Source organism: Nothobranchius furzeri, chromosome 2 (assembly GCF_043380555.1).
Source record: "Nothobranchius furzeri strain GRZ-AD chromosome 2, NfurGRZ-RIMD1, whole genome shotgun sequence".
Classification (NCBI taxonomy): Eukaryota; Metazoa; Chordata; class Actinopteri; order Cyprinodontiformes; family Nothobranchiidae; genus Nothobranchius; species Nothobranchius furzeri.
Genome location: NC_091742.1, coordinates 28283620 through 28298619, shown reverse-complemented (window position 1 = coordinate 28298619; position 15000 = coordinate 28283620). Strand labels below are relative to the sequence as shown.

General features: G+C 45.1%; 2 protein-coding genes across 4 annotated transcripts in view; one reads left to right on the top strand and one right to left on the bottom strand.

The window, feature by feature from the left end:
* rev3l (REV3 like, DNA directed polymerase zeta catalytic subunit) overlaps positions 1-7598 on the bottom strand; it is an 85403-nt gene extending 77805 nt beyond the window's left edge. For both annotated transcript variants that reach the window (XR_008559782.2, XM_054734054.2), the window contains exons 1-3: positions 7238-7598; positions 2548-2737; positions 2375-2449 (exon numbers count right to left, since the gene is read on the bottom strand). Coding sequence is in view for 1 of the 2 variants with exons in the window: in XM_054734054.2 (XP_054590029.2) it covers positions 2375-2449; positions 2548-2737; positions 7238-7376 (404 nt within the window). In the remaining variant the exon portion in view is untranslated. The remainder of the gene's footprint in view (positions 1-2374; positions 2450-2547; positions 2738-7237) is intronic.
* A 5886-nt stretch (positions 7599-13484) lies between these two features.
* Positions 13485-15000, top strand: part of traf3ip2a (TRAF3 interacting protein 2a) — a 13448-nt gene continuing 11932 nt past the window's right edge. The window contains exon 1 of one of the 2 annotated variants that reach the window (XM_015975524.3): positions 13485-13602. In XM_015975524.3, the coding sequence (XP_015831010.3) occupies positions 13500-13602 (103 nt within the window). In that variant the 5' untranslated portion in view covers positions 13485-13499. The remainder of the gene's footprint in view (positions 13603-15000) is intronic. The other variant, XM_054734055.2, reaches the window with a different exon arrangement.

Genomic DNA, 15000 nt, shown 5'->3' with positions numbered 1-15000 from the left:
TCCTCATCTCCTTTTCTGTTCCCCTCCGTCTCTCCATCATCAAGTCACCACGTATCATTTCTTTTCGTAATATTAAGGACATTGATCTAGCCTCCCTGTCCTCCAGTTTTGCCACCTTGACCCCTAATTTGTCCTCTACTCCCGATGATCTTGTCATTCAGTACAATAACGGTCTGGTTTCTATCCTTAATTCATTTGCTCCCATCAAATCCCGCTCTGTATATTTTACTCGGTCTGCTCCATGGTTCACCCCTGCCCTTCGCTCCTTGAAAGCTACCAACCGGAGGCTTGAAAGACTCTACAAGAAAACCGGTCTCACCATCCATAAAGACTTATATTCTGCTCAGATTTCTCTCTACAAGGACTCCATCTCCCATGCCAAATCTCAGTATTACTCCGGTCTCATCTCGTCCAACTCCAGCAACACTAAAACATTATTTTCCATCATGAACAGCATTTTTCAGCCTCCCGACTCCTTACCCATCCATCTTTACTCTTCAGAAACCTGTAACTCTCTCCTTCAGTTTTTTAATGAGAAGGTCAATAGAATCCATCTCTCTTTACCTCATTCCTCCCCTCCCTCTCCTGATTTATTTGAACCCACCATTCCGTTCTCCTCCTTTGAACTTCCCCATCCCTCAGAAATATTAGACTACATCACCAAATCCAAACCTTCCACCTGTCAACTGGACCCTATTCCAACTGTTTTAGTTAAATCCTGCCTTTCTTCTCTGCTCCCTTTTATAACAGCCATTATTCATTCCTCACTATCCTCTGGTACGGTCCCATCCCTATTCAAATCCGCTTCAGTCAGCCCTATTCTAAAAAAACCTGGTTTAGATCCCAATGATTTCAATAACCTCCGTCCCATTTCCCATCTTCCCTTCATTTCCAAAGTCCTTGAGAAAACAGTTGCATCTCAGCTCCATTCACATCTCACCCGCAATAACCTTTATGAACAGTTTCAGTCTGGCTTCCGTCCCCACCACAGCACAGAAACAGCTCTCATCAAGATCACTAACGACCTACTCATTGCTGCTGATTCTGGTTTAATCTCTATCCTCATTCTCCTCGATCTGAGTGCGGCCTTTGACACCATTTCTCATCCCATCCTCCTTAATAGACTCTATTCCTTAGGCATCACTCACACCCCCCTCCGCTGGTTTCAATCTTACCTTACTGGCCGCACTCAGTTCATCCAGTTAAAATCCTTTACCTCAGAACCCTCCCCAGTCAAGTCAGGTGTGCCCCAGGGCTCTGTCCTGGGGCCCCTCCTCTTCATAGTATATCTCCTCCCTATCGGCAAAATCTTCCGCAAATTCAATATCCAGTTTCACTGCTTTGCAGATGACACCCAGCTCTACATTTCCAGTAAGCCCAACTCAACTCTCCCACCATCCTCCCTTACACTCTGCCTCTCTGAAATCAAATCATGGTTCACCTCTAATTTCCTCAAACTCAACGGCAATAAAACTGAACTTCTTCTAGTTGGCACTAACTCCACCCTCTCAACATCTGACAGCTTTTCTTTAACTATTGACAGTGCCACAGTCTCCCCCTCCCCTCACGTCAAGAGTCTGGGTGTCATTCTCGACAGCTCCCTTTCTTTTCAGGCTCACATTAATAACTTAATTCGGTCAGCATACTTCCATCTACGTTCCATAAACCGTCTTCGTCCCTCACTGACCCCTCACACTGCCGCCATTCTCGTCCACAGCCTCGTCACCTCCCGTCTCGACTATTGCAATTCACTTCTTTATGGTCTCCCCAACAAAGTCCTTCATAAACTGCAACTGGTCCAGAATTCAGCAGCCCGTATTATCACCAGAACCCCTTCCTTTCACCACATCACGCCGGTTCTCCAGCAGCTCCACTGGCTCCCAGTTAAATTCAGGTCCATCTTCAAAATTCTCCTCCATACCTTCAAAGCAATCCACAACCTCTCTCCTCCATATATCTCAGACCTTATAAGTATTCACACCCCGTCCCGTTCACTCAGATCTTCTTCTTCCATCCATCTTGCGGTTCCTTCTGCCCGTCTCGCTACCATGGGGAGCAGAGCTTTCAGCCGCTCTGCTCCTCGACTCTGGAACTCACTTCCCCCAGACATCAGGAACATCGACAGTTTTACCCTTTTCCAATCAAAACTCAAAACACATATGTTTAAATCTGCCTACAACCTCTGATTTTATTGAAATGTTTCTCTCTGTTTTTTCTTCTTTGGGTTTTATTATTGTTTTATTGTATTTTATTACGTGTTTTGTGTAAAGTGACCTTGGGTGTCCTGAAAGGCGCTTTGAAATAAAATGTATTATTATTATTATTATTATATATATGTATAATATTTTCGTGCAGTGACCTGCAGTGACCTCACCTTTTAATCATCTGAGGATTATACAAGTAGATTTTCATGAAATGCTTCTCCTTGGCATAAAAACCGTAGAAGGGCCTGCAAGAGGAAGAATGGCGTACACAGTGAGCATGTTCCTGGGAGGTGTAGGTTTGATTGGATGGTGCTGATGGGACCAGCAGGTGGAGATAACTTACATGCCAGAGACCAGCACCACCTTGAAAACATGTTGGGTGCTTGCGGCTGGATTCCCCATGGCAATGTTAAGAGCCCTGTCAATGCTGAAGGCCACCTGCCGCAGGTACCGCTCTGGCTGCTGGGCATAGCCATCATATGGTATGTAGATGTACGGGAACACGCCATGGATGTGGAGACATGTCTTCTGCCCTGCAACACAACAGCAACACAAGCTTTTCATTTCCATATGCTCTCTCTCTCTCTCTCGCTCATTCGGGTGGGAAAGATGACAGCCCTGTAGAAGAGCTCTGCTTACCCAGCATTAATTTGATGCTTTAAGCTATTTATTCACTTTTTAATACGTCTAATATAATTGGACTTAACCACTTGACTGGACTTAGTTATACTGAAGATATGCTTTCCTCCCTAACAGAAGAAACATGCCGCTTTTACCAACATGGACAGGGCCCCGTCACTGACGAAGGCGGGGAACAGAACAGAAGTCCTGAGAATATTCTTCTGAAGTGACAAAGATGAGCATCATGTCACCGATCATCATCAGTATATCAACAACTAAATGTTGTCATGTTTACTTCTCATATTAAGTGAAATAAGCCTTTTCTACGTTTGTGAGAGAACAAGGTGACGTCTGGAGACTCTTGGTAACGCCCTGTACCTTTTCTGGCATCTGGATGGACCAAAGCTTAGAAAAAACTGACCTTTACAAGAATTCACACAGAACTGAAACTCCAGTTCATCCAAAGGCTCCAACCATGGGGGATCAGACCAGGTCATTCAACAGAATCATTCCAGGTGCAAAAGAACCATCCTTTTATACGTCAAACAACCATTATTTGTTTAAATCTGCACGACAACGCCCACCAGCAGACCCAGGGGACCATCTCTGACCAGCTGATGTAGATTCAGAGGAAGACGGTCTTTGATATTTAGAAGTCTCCGTGACCTGCCAGACCACCATGAAGCCTCTACACACACGGGTACCGTAACTCTGCACTGGCGTTGGACGGGTCCGTCTTAATTTGAATAACGGAATAAAAAATAACGTTATAAATCCAGACATCACAATATTTTCTTAGACACTTAATAATATCTAAGATCACGTTTCATCAGAGTTTATAGTAAAAAATATAAATTTTTTATATAGTAATATATATGTATATTATTTATTTATTAAACAATATTTTTGTCTCTGTGTCAAATTATTATAAAGTGTTGTTTCCCTGGTGTACCCACAGTACCTAATTATATCAGCAATCGAATATCAAAGGCTCAATAATATTGATAATCCATGTTTTTATGTGATATTACATTTTATTGATTACCGTTATATTTTATTGACAGTTTATTAAAAGTAACCACTTACAAAGGTTACAGTGGAAAGGCTGAGGAACCGTGTTGAGATGCTCGAGAACCACAATACAGGGAATCTGCAGGTCTAAGGGAGCCAAATTTAAGACTTTTTAAGACCTTTTTTAAGGCCACTTTGACCAAATTTAAGCTCGTTGTCGTCTTCCTCCGCTTATCCGGGTCCGGGTCGCGGGGGCAGCATCCCAACTAGGGAGCTCCAGACCGTCCTCTCCCCGGCCACCTCCACCAGCTCCTCCGGCAGGACCCCAAGGCGTTCCCAGACCAGATTGGAGATGTAACCTCTCCAACGTGTCCTGGGTCGACCCGGGGGCCTCCTGCCGGCAGGACATGCCCGAAACACGCTCCCCAGGGAGGCGTCCAGGAGGCATCCTGACCAGACGCCCAAACCACCTCAACTGACTCCTTTCGATCCAGATCCAAATTTAAGCTATTATTTCCAGCTATTGCCTGGAACCGGTGCTAACCACGTCGCCAACGTGGGATTAACCATCCATTTACCATTAAACTTGCACTTCTCCATGGCGCAAGCTCCCACTAGCTTAACCAGCTAATGTGCTCATCTAAAAATAGCCCCCTTTCACAACCAACTGAATGTGTACGGTTCCGCTTACGCCAACATCGTACACAAAAAATGCTGACGACTAACTAGAAATTCACGAAAATGTCATAGAAATAAAACAATCTAGTTTATTGGGTCTTTGGTCATTTCAGGCCTTTGGAAACTGTATTTAAGGATTATTTGTCATTTTTAAGGATTTTCAAGGCCTTAAAATTGGAAAAGCAAATTTAAGACTTTTTAAGGACCCGCGGATACCCTGACAATAAAAGGCGGGTTGGGCTCAAGGAGGCATATGAAACTAACGTTATGCTGGAGACGTGCGTTAAAAAACATTACGTGGAGGTCTGAGAAGTGAAACTGAATCCGAGTTTCAGATCAAGTGCATACACCGAGTGCCAAACCCATACCGAGTGAGGACCAGACCCCCCAGACGAGTGTTGGTCTGATTTCTCAGGCAATTAGCAAGGAAGACATTTTTTCAGAGCTGTCACACAGAAGAAGGGAGTTATATAGATTTAATTCATATTTAGTCGAAACAAGCTGATCAGAGTGCCCCAGGAACATAATATTTTACCTAAAGTGACAATGTGTAGTTTTTTAAAAAGTTTTTAAAAAATACCCAAAACTATTGGCGGTTTTATAACATATAACCATAAAAATCAGGTCCAAAATACGAGGGGGCGAGTCTAAGGATGTCTCTCAATGCCAAGGAACCTCGCCTTGATGTCTTGCCCCCGCCCCGGTTGCCTAGGAGATACGTCATCAGGAACCACCAAGACGTGCTCCAGTGTTCATGTTCTACCAAAGCGTGTGTTCTCCGTTTGTTAGCCGTTTAGCTAGCTGATCAAAGATAAATGGGAGGTGTCTTGTAGCCTAGCCTTGGTCAAAAATTACCCAGAATACAGCACGGTATTTTCAAAAGGATGGCAGATCAGAAGCCAGCAGCTACGTTGGGGACAAATTTCAAGTTTAAAAGTAATTCAACTAATTTAAAATGTTTTTTTTAGATCCAAACAAGTTATCTGTGGTTGGTTAGCTGCTTAGTAGTTGTAGCTTCAGTAGCTAGCAGGAAGTAACTCACTTATATACTTAAATTAACAAATATAAACACAATTAAAAAGTAAAAGGCTCATTATACATTTATATTAGAAACTTATACGTATAAAATATAACTTTATCTCCTGTATCATGTGACGTTACATGACCGCCATGGAAGCCGCGGCCGCGATGCAAGTCTGTTCCATTTAACCGTTTTCTTTGACCAAGGAAGGACGGTGTCCTCGTAAGTAAGGCGCCTGGCCTCGCAAGATATCACCTCACAAGGCAAGGCTCCTTGACATTGAGAAACAGCCTAAGTCTCTGGGCGACGCCATATTGGAAGCCATGTTTCCTTCTACAGAAGCCGGTGAGGACTGAACGCACCTTCGGAATATTGCTAAGATTAGAAGCATCCTTTCCAGGAGTGATGCTGAAAAACTAGTTCATGCATTTATTACATCAAGACTGGATTACTGTAATTCATTACTCTCAGGAAGTCCACAGAATGTAGTTTAAAGTCTTCAGCTTGTCCAAAATGCTGCAGCTAGAGTTCTGATGAGAATTAAAAAGAGAGATCATATCTCTCCTGTCTTAGCTTCCCTACATTGGCTACCTGTTAAATTCAGAATAGATTTTAAGATCCTTCTTCTCACATATAAAGCTCTTAATAATCAAGCTCCATCATACATCAGTGATCTGATTGTTCCATACGTTCCTAACCGAGCACTTCGCTCAGACTGCAGGTCTACTGGTGGTTCCCAGAATATCTAAAATTAGGATGGGAGGCAGATCTTTTAGTTATCAGGCTCCTCTCCTGTGGAACCAGCTCCCAGCTTTAGTCCGTGAGGCAGACACTTTGTCTACTTTTAAGACTAGGCTTAAAACATTTTTATTTGATAGGTCCTATGGTTAAAATCTGATGTTAGCCTAAATCTGGACAAGTGGGGGAGTAGAGGGAGGTGGAGTGTACAGTCGGTAAAGACGGCTCTCCCTTGCCCTGCCTCCAACATGCCTCCATCTAAATAGGATAGATTATCCAGAGTTATCTCTGTAGTTATGCTGCTATAGGCTTAGACTGCTGGAGGACACACTGACCACTTTCCACACTCGACTACTTTCTTCTGCAATCTGCTCTTTAACTGTATTATTTCCTGCATTTCAGCTGTTAACTTTATTTTCTCTCTAAGTGTTTTTCTCCCCAGAAGAAGCTACAACGATGTTCTGCTGAGCTGTGGTGGCCTCATGGAGGGGGCCATCGTCTAGCACACTGCTGCTAACCACTTAAACATTCTCCCTCTCCTCATAATAACACTTTACTCTCTCTGACGTTGGATGTGCTACTACTAGTTTACCAGTTTAATTATAGATTCACTAGGATAAATACAATAAAGTTTATCTCTCACCAAATAGAATATTTACTAAGAAATCACAATGTAACCATAGAAACACTACTTGGTGTGTGTGGTGTGTGTGTGTGTGTGTTCTCCATCCTGGCTCGTCTTCGAACAGACAAGGGGGTCCTCGTGGAACCACTGCACCACAGAAGGGTCTGCTCCAGCCTGATCTCTGCGGCTGTCCCCTCTACAAGTAGCAGAGACTCGGTCCGGAAGGCCACATGTGGCACAGGTCATGCTCTGCAGCCCCACCACTACCACGTCCTCCTTGTGTTCAGCATGCCTTTCAGAAGCATTAGCACCGGACACGGGGATCGGTGGCTGACTAACCTTCTGGCGTTGCTCCGAAGATCCGCACCACCGGCACCTTCCTCACGTCGCTCTCTCTGAACTCCGAGTAGCACACATCCAGGCCTTTAATGGGAGCCGATAGGTAGTAGTCCGCGGTGACGATTCGGACAGCTAGCATGGCTGCAGCCGTGTCCCCGACAGGGGCTGGCGGACCGAACCCCACAAACAATCGCAAAAATCAGACGTAGAGTGTTGCTGGACGGTGGAAACTAACCAAACTGGAGCTGCCGTGGTCGGTGGAGCCGACGGGAAGCCCAGCTGTGCCCCCCACCTCCCCAAAAACGCTAACTAAATGTGCCGAATGCCGCCGCCGTGTCGGTCCAAAGCCCCGAAGAGCTAGTCTTCACGGTGGCGTGCAGGTACTAGCTGGTCCCTGGCTCCATGGCTTCCCTTTATTGTGACTCCGTGGTATTGTTGTTTGGGGCACGGCTGATACTCGGGCTTCCGGTGTGGCGTTGCGTTCTGGGTCCCGTGTATCTTGATCCGGCAAGCCAAAACCGCCACAATACGCCACTTTTCCAACCCGTCTCGTTAAGAGATGGCGAAAAAAACGCCGTTCGATGTGTCAAGATGTTGTAAAATACGGCGAACTCTCCCAGAACGCCGTATTTGACGCGAGTCAGAGCCGTTCCCGTAGAACGAAGGAAAAAACGACGTTTTTCCCGGACAGTGAACGCCGCTTTTTACGTTTCCCTAATCCCAGGCGTGTTCCTGTGTGGGTGGCGTAAAAAACGGCGTTTGCTGCTTTTGTCGCCCCTCTGGGACATAAAACGCCACTTTGTGACAGTTTTCACGCGTTTAAAATTCAACTTTACTCTCATTTATGCAGAGCCCTCCCCGTGGGTTTCTCATCCATTTAACTTAAACTCCAGTCCAGTGACCCAATGAAAGAAGAGGAGGTTGAGGAGGCAGCACTAATTCATCCCAGATTCGCCGGGCTGTCGGGCTGTGCAGACTACTGTTTTCTAATACAACTCTGCTGTATTTCAACTAATTTCACTGTATAGATAAAGCCTTGAAATGTAGTAATATTATCAACAATGTGTCAACATTATTATTTATCCACCTGTAAAAGGCAGGAATGCAGTTTCAGTCAGACCTGATTACTTAAACGTTTGGCCACTAGATGGCGCCACATATCAGTCTGTCCTCGTTCCGCGGCTCGTGAGTCCAGCTGGAACATCTGTGCTCTTTCTGTCCAAAACTCCCTTTTCCCCCTTTAGGCTCATCCACTTTGAGGATTTACTATTATTTTTTATTACTATTGTTATACTTGTCTTATAGGAGCTCCTGAAGATGTTCTGTCTTGCATCATCCCTCTCCAGATCCTCAGACCAGCCACTCCAGAACCTTCCCAGATCCAGGATCAGAGCACTTTAATAAAAGTTTGAAACATGTCTGCTTGTTGTTGAGTTGTTGTCCTATAGAAGCCTTAAACTAGAATATGCTCATGAGCTTTCTTGGCTAAAATATGCTCTTGACTTTTTTTATTTACATAAATATTTCAAGAAAAACGTTTTTCATTGCTGCTTCACCAAAGACATGACTCTGAGAAAGTCCTCATGATCCTAAACGCTGGTTTAAACAAATTACTTTCAACCTCTTTGCTTTTTGTGTTGTTGACAAAATGCTGTGCAGAACTGCATGACGTCATCTCCCCATTCAAACATCCCAGTGTAATGAACGGATTTAGCTTTATCTTTCATTGTTTATTTAACATTTCTGGATATTTTTCTAACTTTTATTGGATTGGTTTTAGTGTCTGGCTGCAGGAGCAGAACAGATCGACTGAAGCAACTGATCTCTTTAGGTTTGAAGCTCCACAATTTATGAAAAATATTTACAAATTTATAATCAGACATAGATTTAGGAAGACATTGAATGAATGCAACAAATCAGCTGGAGTTGTTCCTTCTGTAAGAATCTCTGGATGTTAATCAGGTTTCTCGTGTTTGCGCCCTATGACACAAAGCAGCTGAGAAGATCAGGTGTTTGAAGCAAGGACATAATTTTCACTTTAGAAGTGGGGGGGACACGGGGGAGGGGTATCTTTACAGTATGTTCTAATGGGAAACCGGCTTCAACACAAACGGTTGCTTTCCGCTTGGCCCTAGAGCTCAACCAGTGTCAATTTAATATAGCCTAATATTGATTGTGGATGGTAAAAAGTGCTGGGGTCAAAGCTTGACTTTGGAAAAATTGGGGGGGGGACATGTCCCCCCTGTCCCCCCCCAAAATTACGTCCATGGTTTGAAGTGATGCTTTTGGGCCCGGTCCCTGGTGGTTTCCAGCATTGACGTAATTTTCACTTTAGAAGTGGGGGGGGGGGGGGGGGACACGGAGTGGGGTGGGGGGTGTGTGTGTGTGTGAATCTTTACAGTATGCTCTAATGGCTTCAACACAAACAGTTGTTTTCCGCTTGGTCCTAGAGCTCAATCAGTGTCAATTTAATATAGGATAACATTGTGTTTGGATGGTAAAAAGCGCAGGGGTCAAAACTTGACTTTGGAAAAAGTGGGGGAGGACATGTCCCCCGTGTCCCCCCCCAAAATTACGTCCATGGTTTCCAGACATTATTCAGTTTACACATCTTTTGCTGCACATGGACTGTTCTCATACGGGTTCTTGTCTAGTCAGCAGAGGGTTGCCTCCTGTAAAAATGGGGGTGATCAGCTTCATTGTTGTCTTTCAGCACACTCCGTAAAGTCCTACATTTAAAAAAATGTGGCTTGTGGGAGAGGCTCGTCTACTTTCTAAGGCTAACACTTTTAAACTCCTCTTAAACACTCAGTTAACACCCCTGAGACTGAAAGACTTCCTGTACTGTTTTGTGCTGACAGTAATAGTTTGATACACTGTTGGACAACTTAGCTGCTAGCATCATTTGGATACTCAAACCCCTCCACCACGGTAAGGTGGCAGCCCAGGGAGGGACACTATAACAACACACTATATAATTATAATGCAACGGTCTAGATGTGGACACACGCTTGTGCACGTGCAAGTGCGTGTGTGTGTGTGTGTGTGTGTGTGTGTGAAGGTGTTTAAATGTATTTGTTTTAGTGAATTTATTTTTCTTCAGACAGATTCACCTGACTCGTGCATCAACATATGCTGAAATGACAGACAGTGCCTTGGACATCGTTGCTGGCAATGAACTAGCTGGACCAGAGGCTGTCAGAGCATCCCTTCGAGCACAAGGACTACGTGTACAAAGAAGGAGGGTTCGAGCGAGCATGCTACGGATAAATCCTGGAGCAGCTGCACTTGGAGCAGCTGCACTTGGAGCAGTTACGCGGCGACCTGAACGAAGGTCATATCAGGTGGCTGGCCCTAACTCACCATGGCACATTGATGGAAATCACAAGCTGATGAGGTAAACAAGCAAAGGGATTTCACAAACTTCTATTTTAACCAAAATAAATATTGGTCACACATAAAGTGTATGTGCAGTTTCATTTTATACACATATCACATTTAATATGATCATGTTATGGACTGAGGACGAGATTTAATAACTGAGAAAAACTTTATAATTAAAAGATCTAGTTAAGTAAAAAACCTGTCTTCAGCCATTATTTCACCAGGGTAAGTGTTTGAATCTGGATTTGACACGCATGCATGCAGAAGAAGGATTACGTTGTAAAGGAAAGTGAATGAGTGTTCTACTCACATGCTTTGTGGTACGGAGAGTGGTCGCTGCCATGACTAAGCCTAACCAGACTCCGGAGAAGGCGCAGCTGAGGGTGACGTCACCAACCGAACGTCTTCACTGTCAATAGTATTTTCCACAGTGCGGACTTAAGACCTGTGACAACGTAGTGTTGGCGCATGTAAGCCAACCAGGGGCGTGTCCAGGGAGTGGCCTGGGGTAGCACATGCCACCCTTGGAATCTGATTGGCCACCCCCAGGTGCCACCACACTAATTTACTTTTAAATAGGCTTTTTGTTGTCCACAAAAGGCTTGGGGGTAAAACAAAAAAAAGCATAACCATTGGTGCCACCCGTGCACAAAGCTGTGCCTCACCTGGGCCACCCCATTTTAAAAGATCTGGACACGCCACTGAAGCCAACGCCTGGTAGCGGCGGCGCACCTTAGGAAAACTATAAAATGTACTGAGTGCTTACTAAACGTCGCCTCTCTTGACCTCGCCTCGGTTGGATGGTCCTCACTTGGAGAAGTATTTCAGTGATGTAAAGAACAGGTTAACTCCATGGTGGTGGTGGTGGTGGTGGGGGGGGGGGGGGGGGGGTTATTAGTTTAGTTGATGTAACAAATAAAGAGGAGATCATAAAAACCCACGGAGAAATGCCCGCTGTTGCCCTCTAGTGGTGAATATATGTTAGAGCCGACGACGGCCTTCTCCCAGCGGTTCTTCTCTAACGTTCACGTATGACGTTGTTCTCCTTGGGCTGGTCATCTGTGGCGGGAATCCGTCTCCATACTTGGTGAGCCCTCTGCTCTGCTCCCCTTCTGCAGGAGGAGGCGGTGGGGAGCGGGGACAGACAGGTGCAGGTGTAAACTCACTGAGCAGCGGGAGGAGGAGGAGGAGGTTGAGGAAGGGGAGGACATGGGTTAAAGCAGCAAATGCAGACAGATTAGGACACATTTTACCGATATGGACAATTCAAAGGAAGAGTGTGGATGATGCAGAGCACGAACATCTTCTCACCAGGCTCTACAATAGTTCCTGTGTGATGATGTCAGCATTTCTAAGTTATTTACCTGTAAATAGTTGTCTATAAATAATTTACTAACAGAGTTTATTTTTGTTATTAAATGTAGTTTTGCTGCTCTCTGTTTAGTGTTGGATAGTTAGAAGTTATTTAAAGGGATACGATGCAACTTCTCCACATTTTAAATCATGTTCTTGAGCCAGTTTGTGCTAGAATGACCCTTTAGGGTTAACGAAAGGTCACTCAGACCCCACCGCCCTCTGTAGCCAGACTATCACACTTGCAACCTCAGAGTGGCAGGCCACTGTTTAGCTGACATACCTGGCGTTGCAGTCTGCTTCCAGCAGGTTTCCTGCATGTTTTAGATCATAAACACATCTGATGTGTTTGGTTTAGTGATGAATCCCTTCTGTAGACACTAATGACGGTTGGGGAGACGCTTCACACAGACAGGAGATAAGTTTTGCTTTTGGTTCTACTAAACGGCCACTAGAGGTGCTAAAAACACACAAAAACTGCCTAGTTTCCCTTTCAATAAGAAAGAGTTGATTTAATGTAAGTTTGTAGATTGGTCAGTAATGTCACACATTTTACATAATTCTGGTGATAAATTTATGTAAAAAACGAAAAAATGTGAGGAGATGTTTGAGATCCAAAAGAACCGAGCCATTTTAGGGAGCCGAGCCGTAAGAACGGGTTCTCCTGAAAGAGCCGGTTCGTTTTAGGGAGCCGAGCTGCAAGAACGGGTTCTCCTGAAAGAGCCGGTTCGTTTTAGGGAGCCGAGCCGCAAGAACGGGTTCTCCTGAAAGAGCCGGTTCGTTTCAAGGAGCCGAGCCGCAAGAACCGGTTCTCAAGAAAGAGCCGCTTCATTTTAGGGAGCCGAGCCGCAAGAACCGGTTCTCAAGAAAGAGCCGGTTCATTTTAGGGAGCCGAGCTGTAAGAACCGATTCACCTGAAAGAGCCGGTTCATTTTAGGGAGCCGAGCCGCAAGAACCGGTTCTCAAGAAAGAGCCGGTTCATTTTACTGAACCCAGCCGTAAGAACCGGTTCTCCTGAAAGAGCCGGTTCATTTTACTGAACCCAGCCGTAAGAACCGGTTCTCCTGAAAGAGCCGGTTCATTTTAGGGAGCCGAGCCGCAAGAACCGGTTCTCCTGAAAGAGCCGGTTCATTTTAGGGAGCCGAGCCGCAAGAACCGGTTCTCCTGAAAGAGCCGGTTCATTTTACTGAACCCAGCCGTAAGAACCGGTTCTCCTGAAAGAGCCGGTTCATTTTACTGAACCCAGCCGTAAGAACCGGTTCTCCTGAAAGAGCCGGTTCATTTTACTGAACCCAGCCGCAAGAACCGGTTCTCCTGAAACAGCCGGTTTAATTTAGGGAGCCAAGCCGCAAGAACCGGTTCTCCTGAAAGAGCCGGTTCATTTCAGGGAGCCGAGCCGCAAGAACGGGTTCTCCTGAAAGAGCCGGTTCATTTTAGGGAGCCGAGCCGCAAGAACCGGTTCTCTTAAAAGAGCCGGAGTTCCCGTCCCTCCCTGACTGGCACCACTGGATTTAACGTGATTTGCATGAAGACGTCACAAGACTTCCAAACATTGCGTGAGACAGGAAGAGGAATGCTTCCTGTTTGCCTCAGAACTAGTGTTTGCTGTAGTTGTGGAATAAAAGAAGGTGAGTGTGCTCAAAGCTATATTTGTTCTGTTTTTGTATTTATTACGAAGAACACACGAGGACTGCCTCAGGTGTGGTTTTACACCTGAGAGGACATACCTGACACGCCAGCTGAGCGAGAGTTTGACCTTTGTACTAGTTAGTGTGTGATCGTGTCACATTCCACTCCGACTGGCAGAGCTGTTGTTCAAGTAGACTGCTGTAATGTAACTTGTGATACTTTAAATAAACAACAAATATACATTAATTATACCATAAGTGCACGTAGACATGGCTGGCATGTCTACTCAGCTCTACCTTTATTGTGCAAATTCCCTGCTGAAGCTCATCCGTTCATGTCACCGGGTTCTGTGGGACCTTTTACCATTTGTATGATTCTTCAGATTTTTATTTAAATTCTTTGGACTTTTAATTGAATAAATATATTTCAGGCTCGACAGAAACAGCTTGGCCACAACGTTTTTCCTTCTGTAGCCTTGAAGCTATCCCTGAACGTCTGTCCTCTCCCTCTCTGCTTCCTACAGCAAACATGATGATGTCACACCTTAAAGGTGCAGTCTGACATGTTTTTCTGGAACAGTGTTTGCTCTGTTTTTGCTCCACACACACTAATGACAACCGATTAATTCAATGTTTCGTCAATAAAGGAAAACTTTTACTTGCCACTGAAACTAAAATTCATCCAATCCAGCGCTGGTCCCCCAGCTATGTTATGTTAGCATGACCCATCCATTTAACCGCTACTCTGAACGTCTCGGATCCCGTTGCACACGCACAACACCCTCTGTGCCTGGAGCCCTTTTTCTTGGTAGAGCAGCTGGTGAACAGGTAGAGGAGCTTTTCTGAGATAGATGGAATGTTGTGTTTGGTTTGCACGTCTCATTAACCCTCTGGAGGCCGGCGTTGCAGGTTAGCAACGTTAAACCTACCTACCTGGTTACTCCACAAACGTATTTCATGAGCATTTTTTAACTCAGAAGTACCTCTGAAGGACTTAGTTGTTCGTCCTTTTATCAACACTTATTTTGAGCCTGAGAGGGTTAAAGAAGTTGTCAGAGGAGTCGACCTCTGCCAGACTATCCCAGGGCAGCTGTGGCTACAATGTAGTTTGTTAATACAATACTATATTGTACTATATACAATACTAACACAACATGCCACCCAGCTCCTGGTGCAATCTACTGTCATCTCCCGCCTCCATTACTGCAACGCCCTTCTAACTGGTCTTCCAGGCTGTACTGTGAGACCTCTTCAAATGGTCCAGAACGCAGCGGCGCGTCTGGTCTTCAATCAGCCTAAAAGAGCACACGTCACCCCTCTGTTCATTGAGCTCCACTGGCTACCGCCAGCAGCACGCATCAAATTCAAATTGCTAACACTAGCATACAAAGTCAGAGA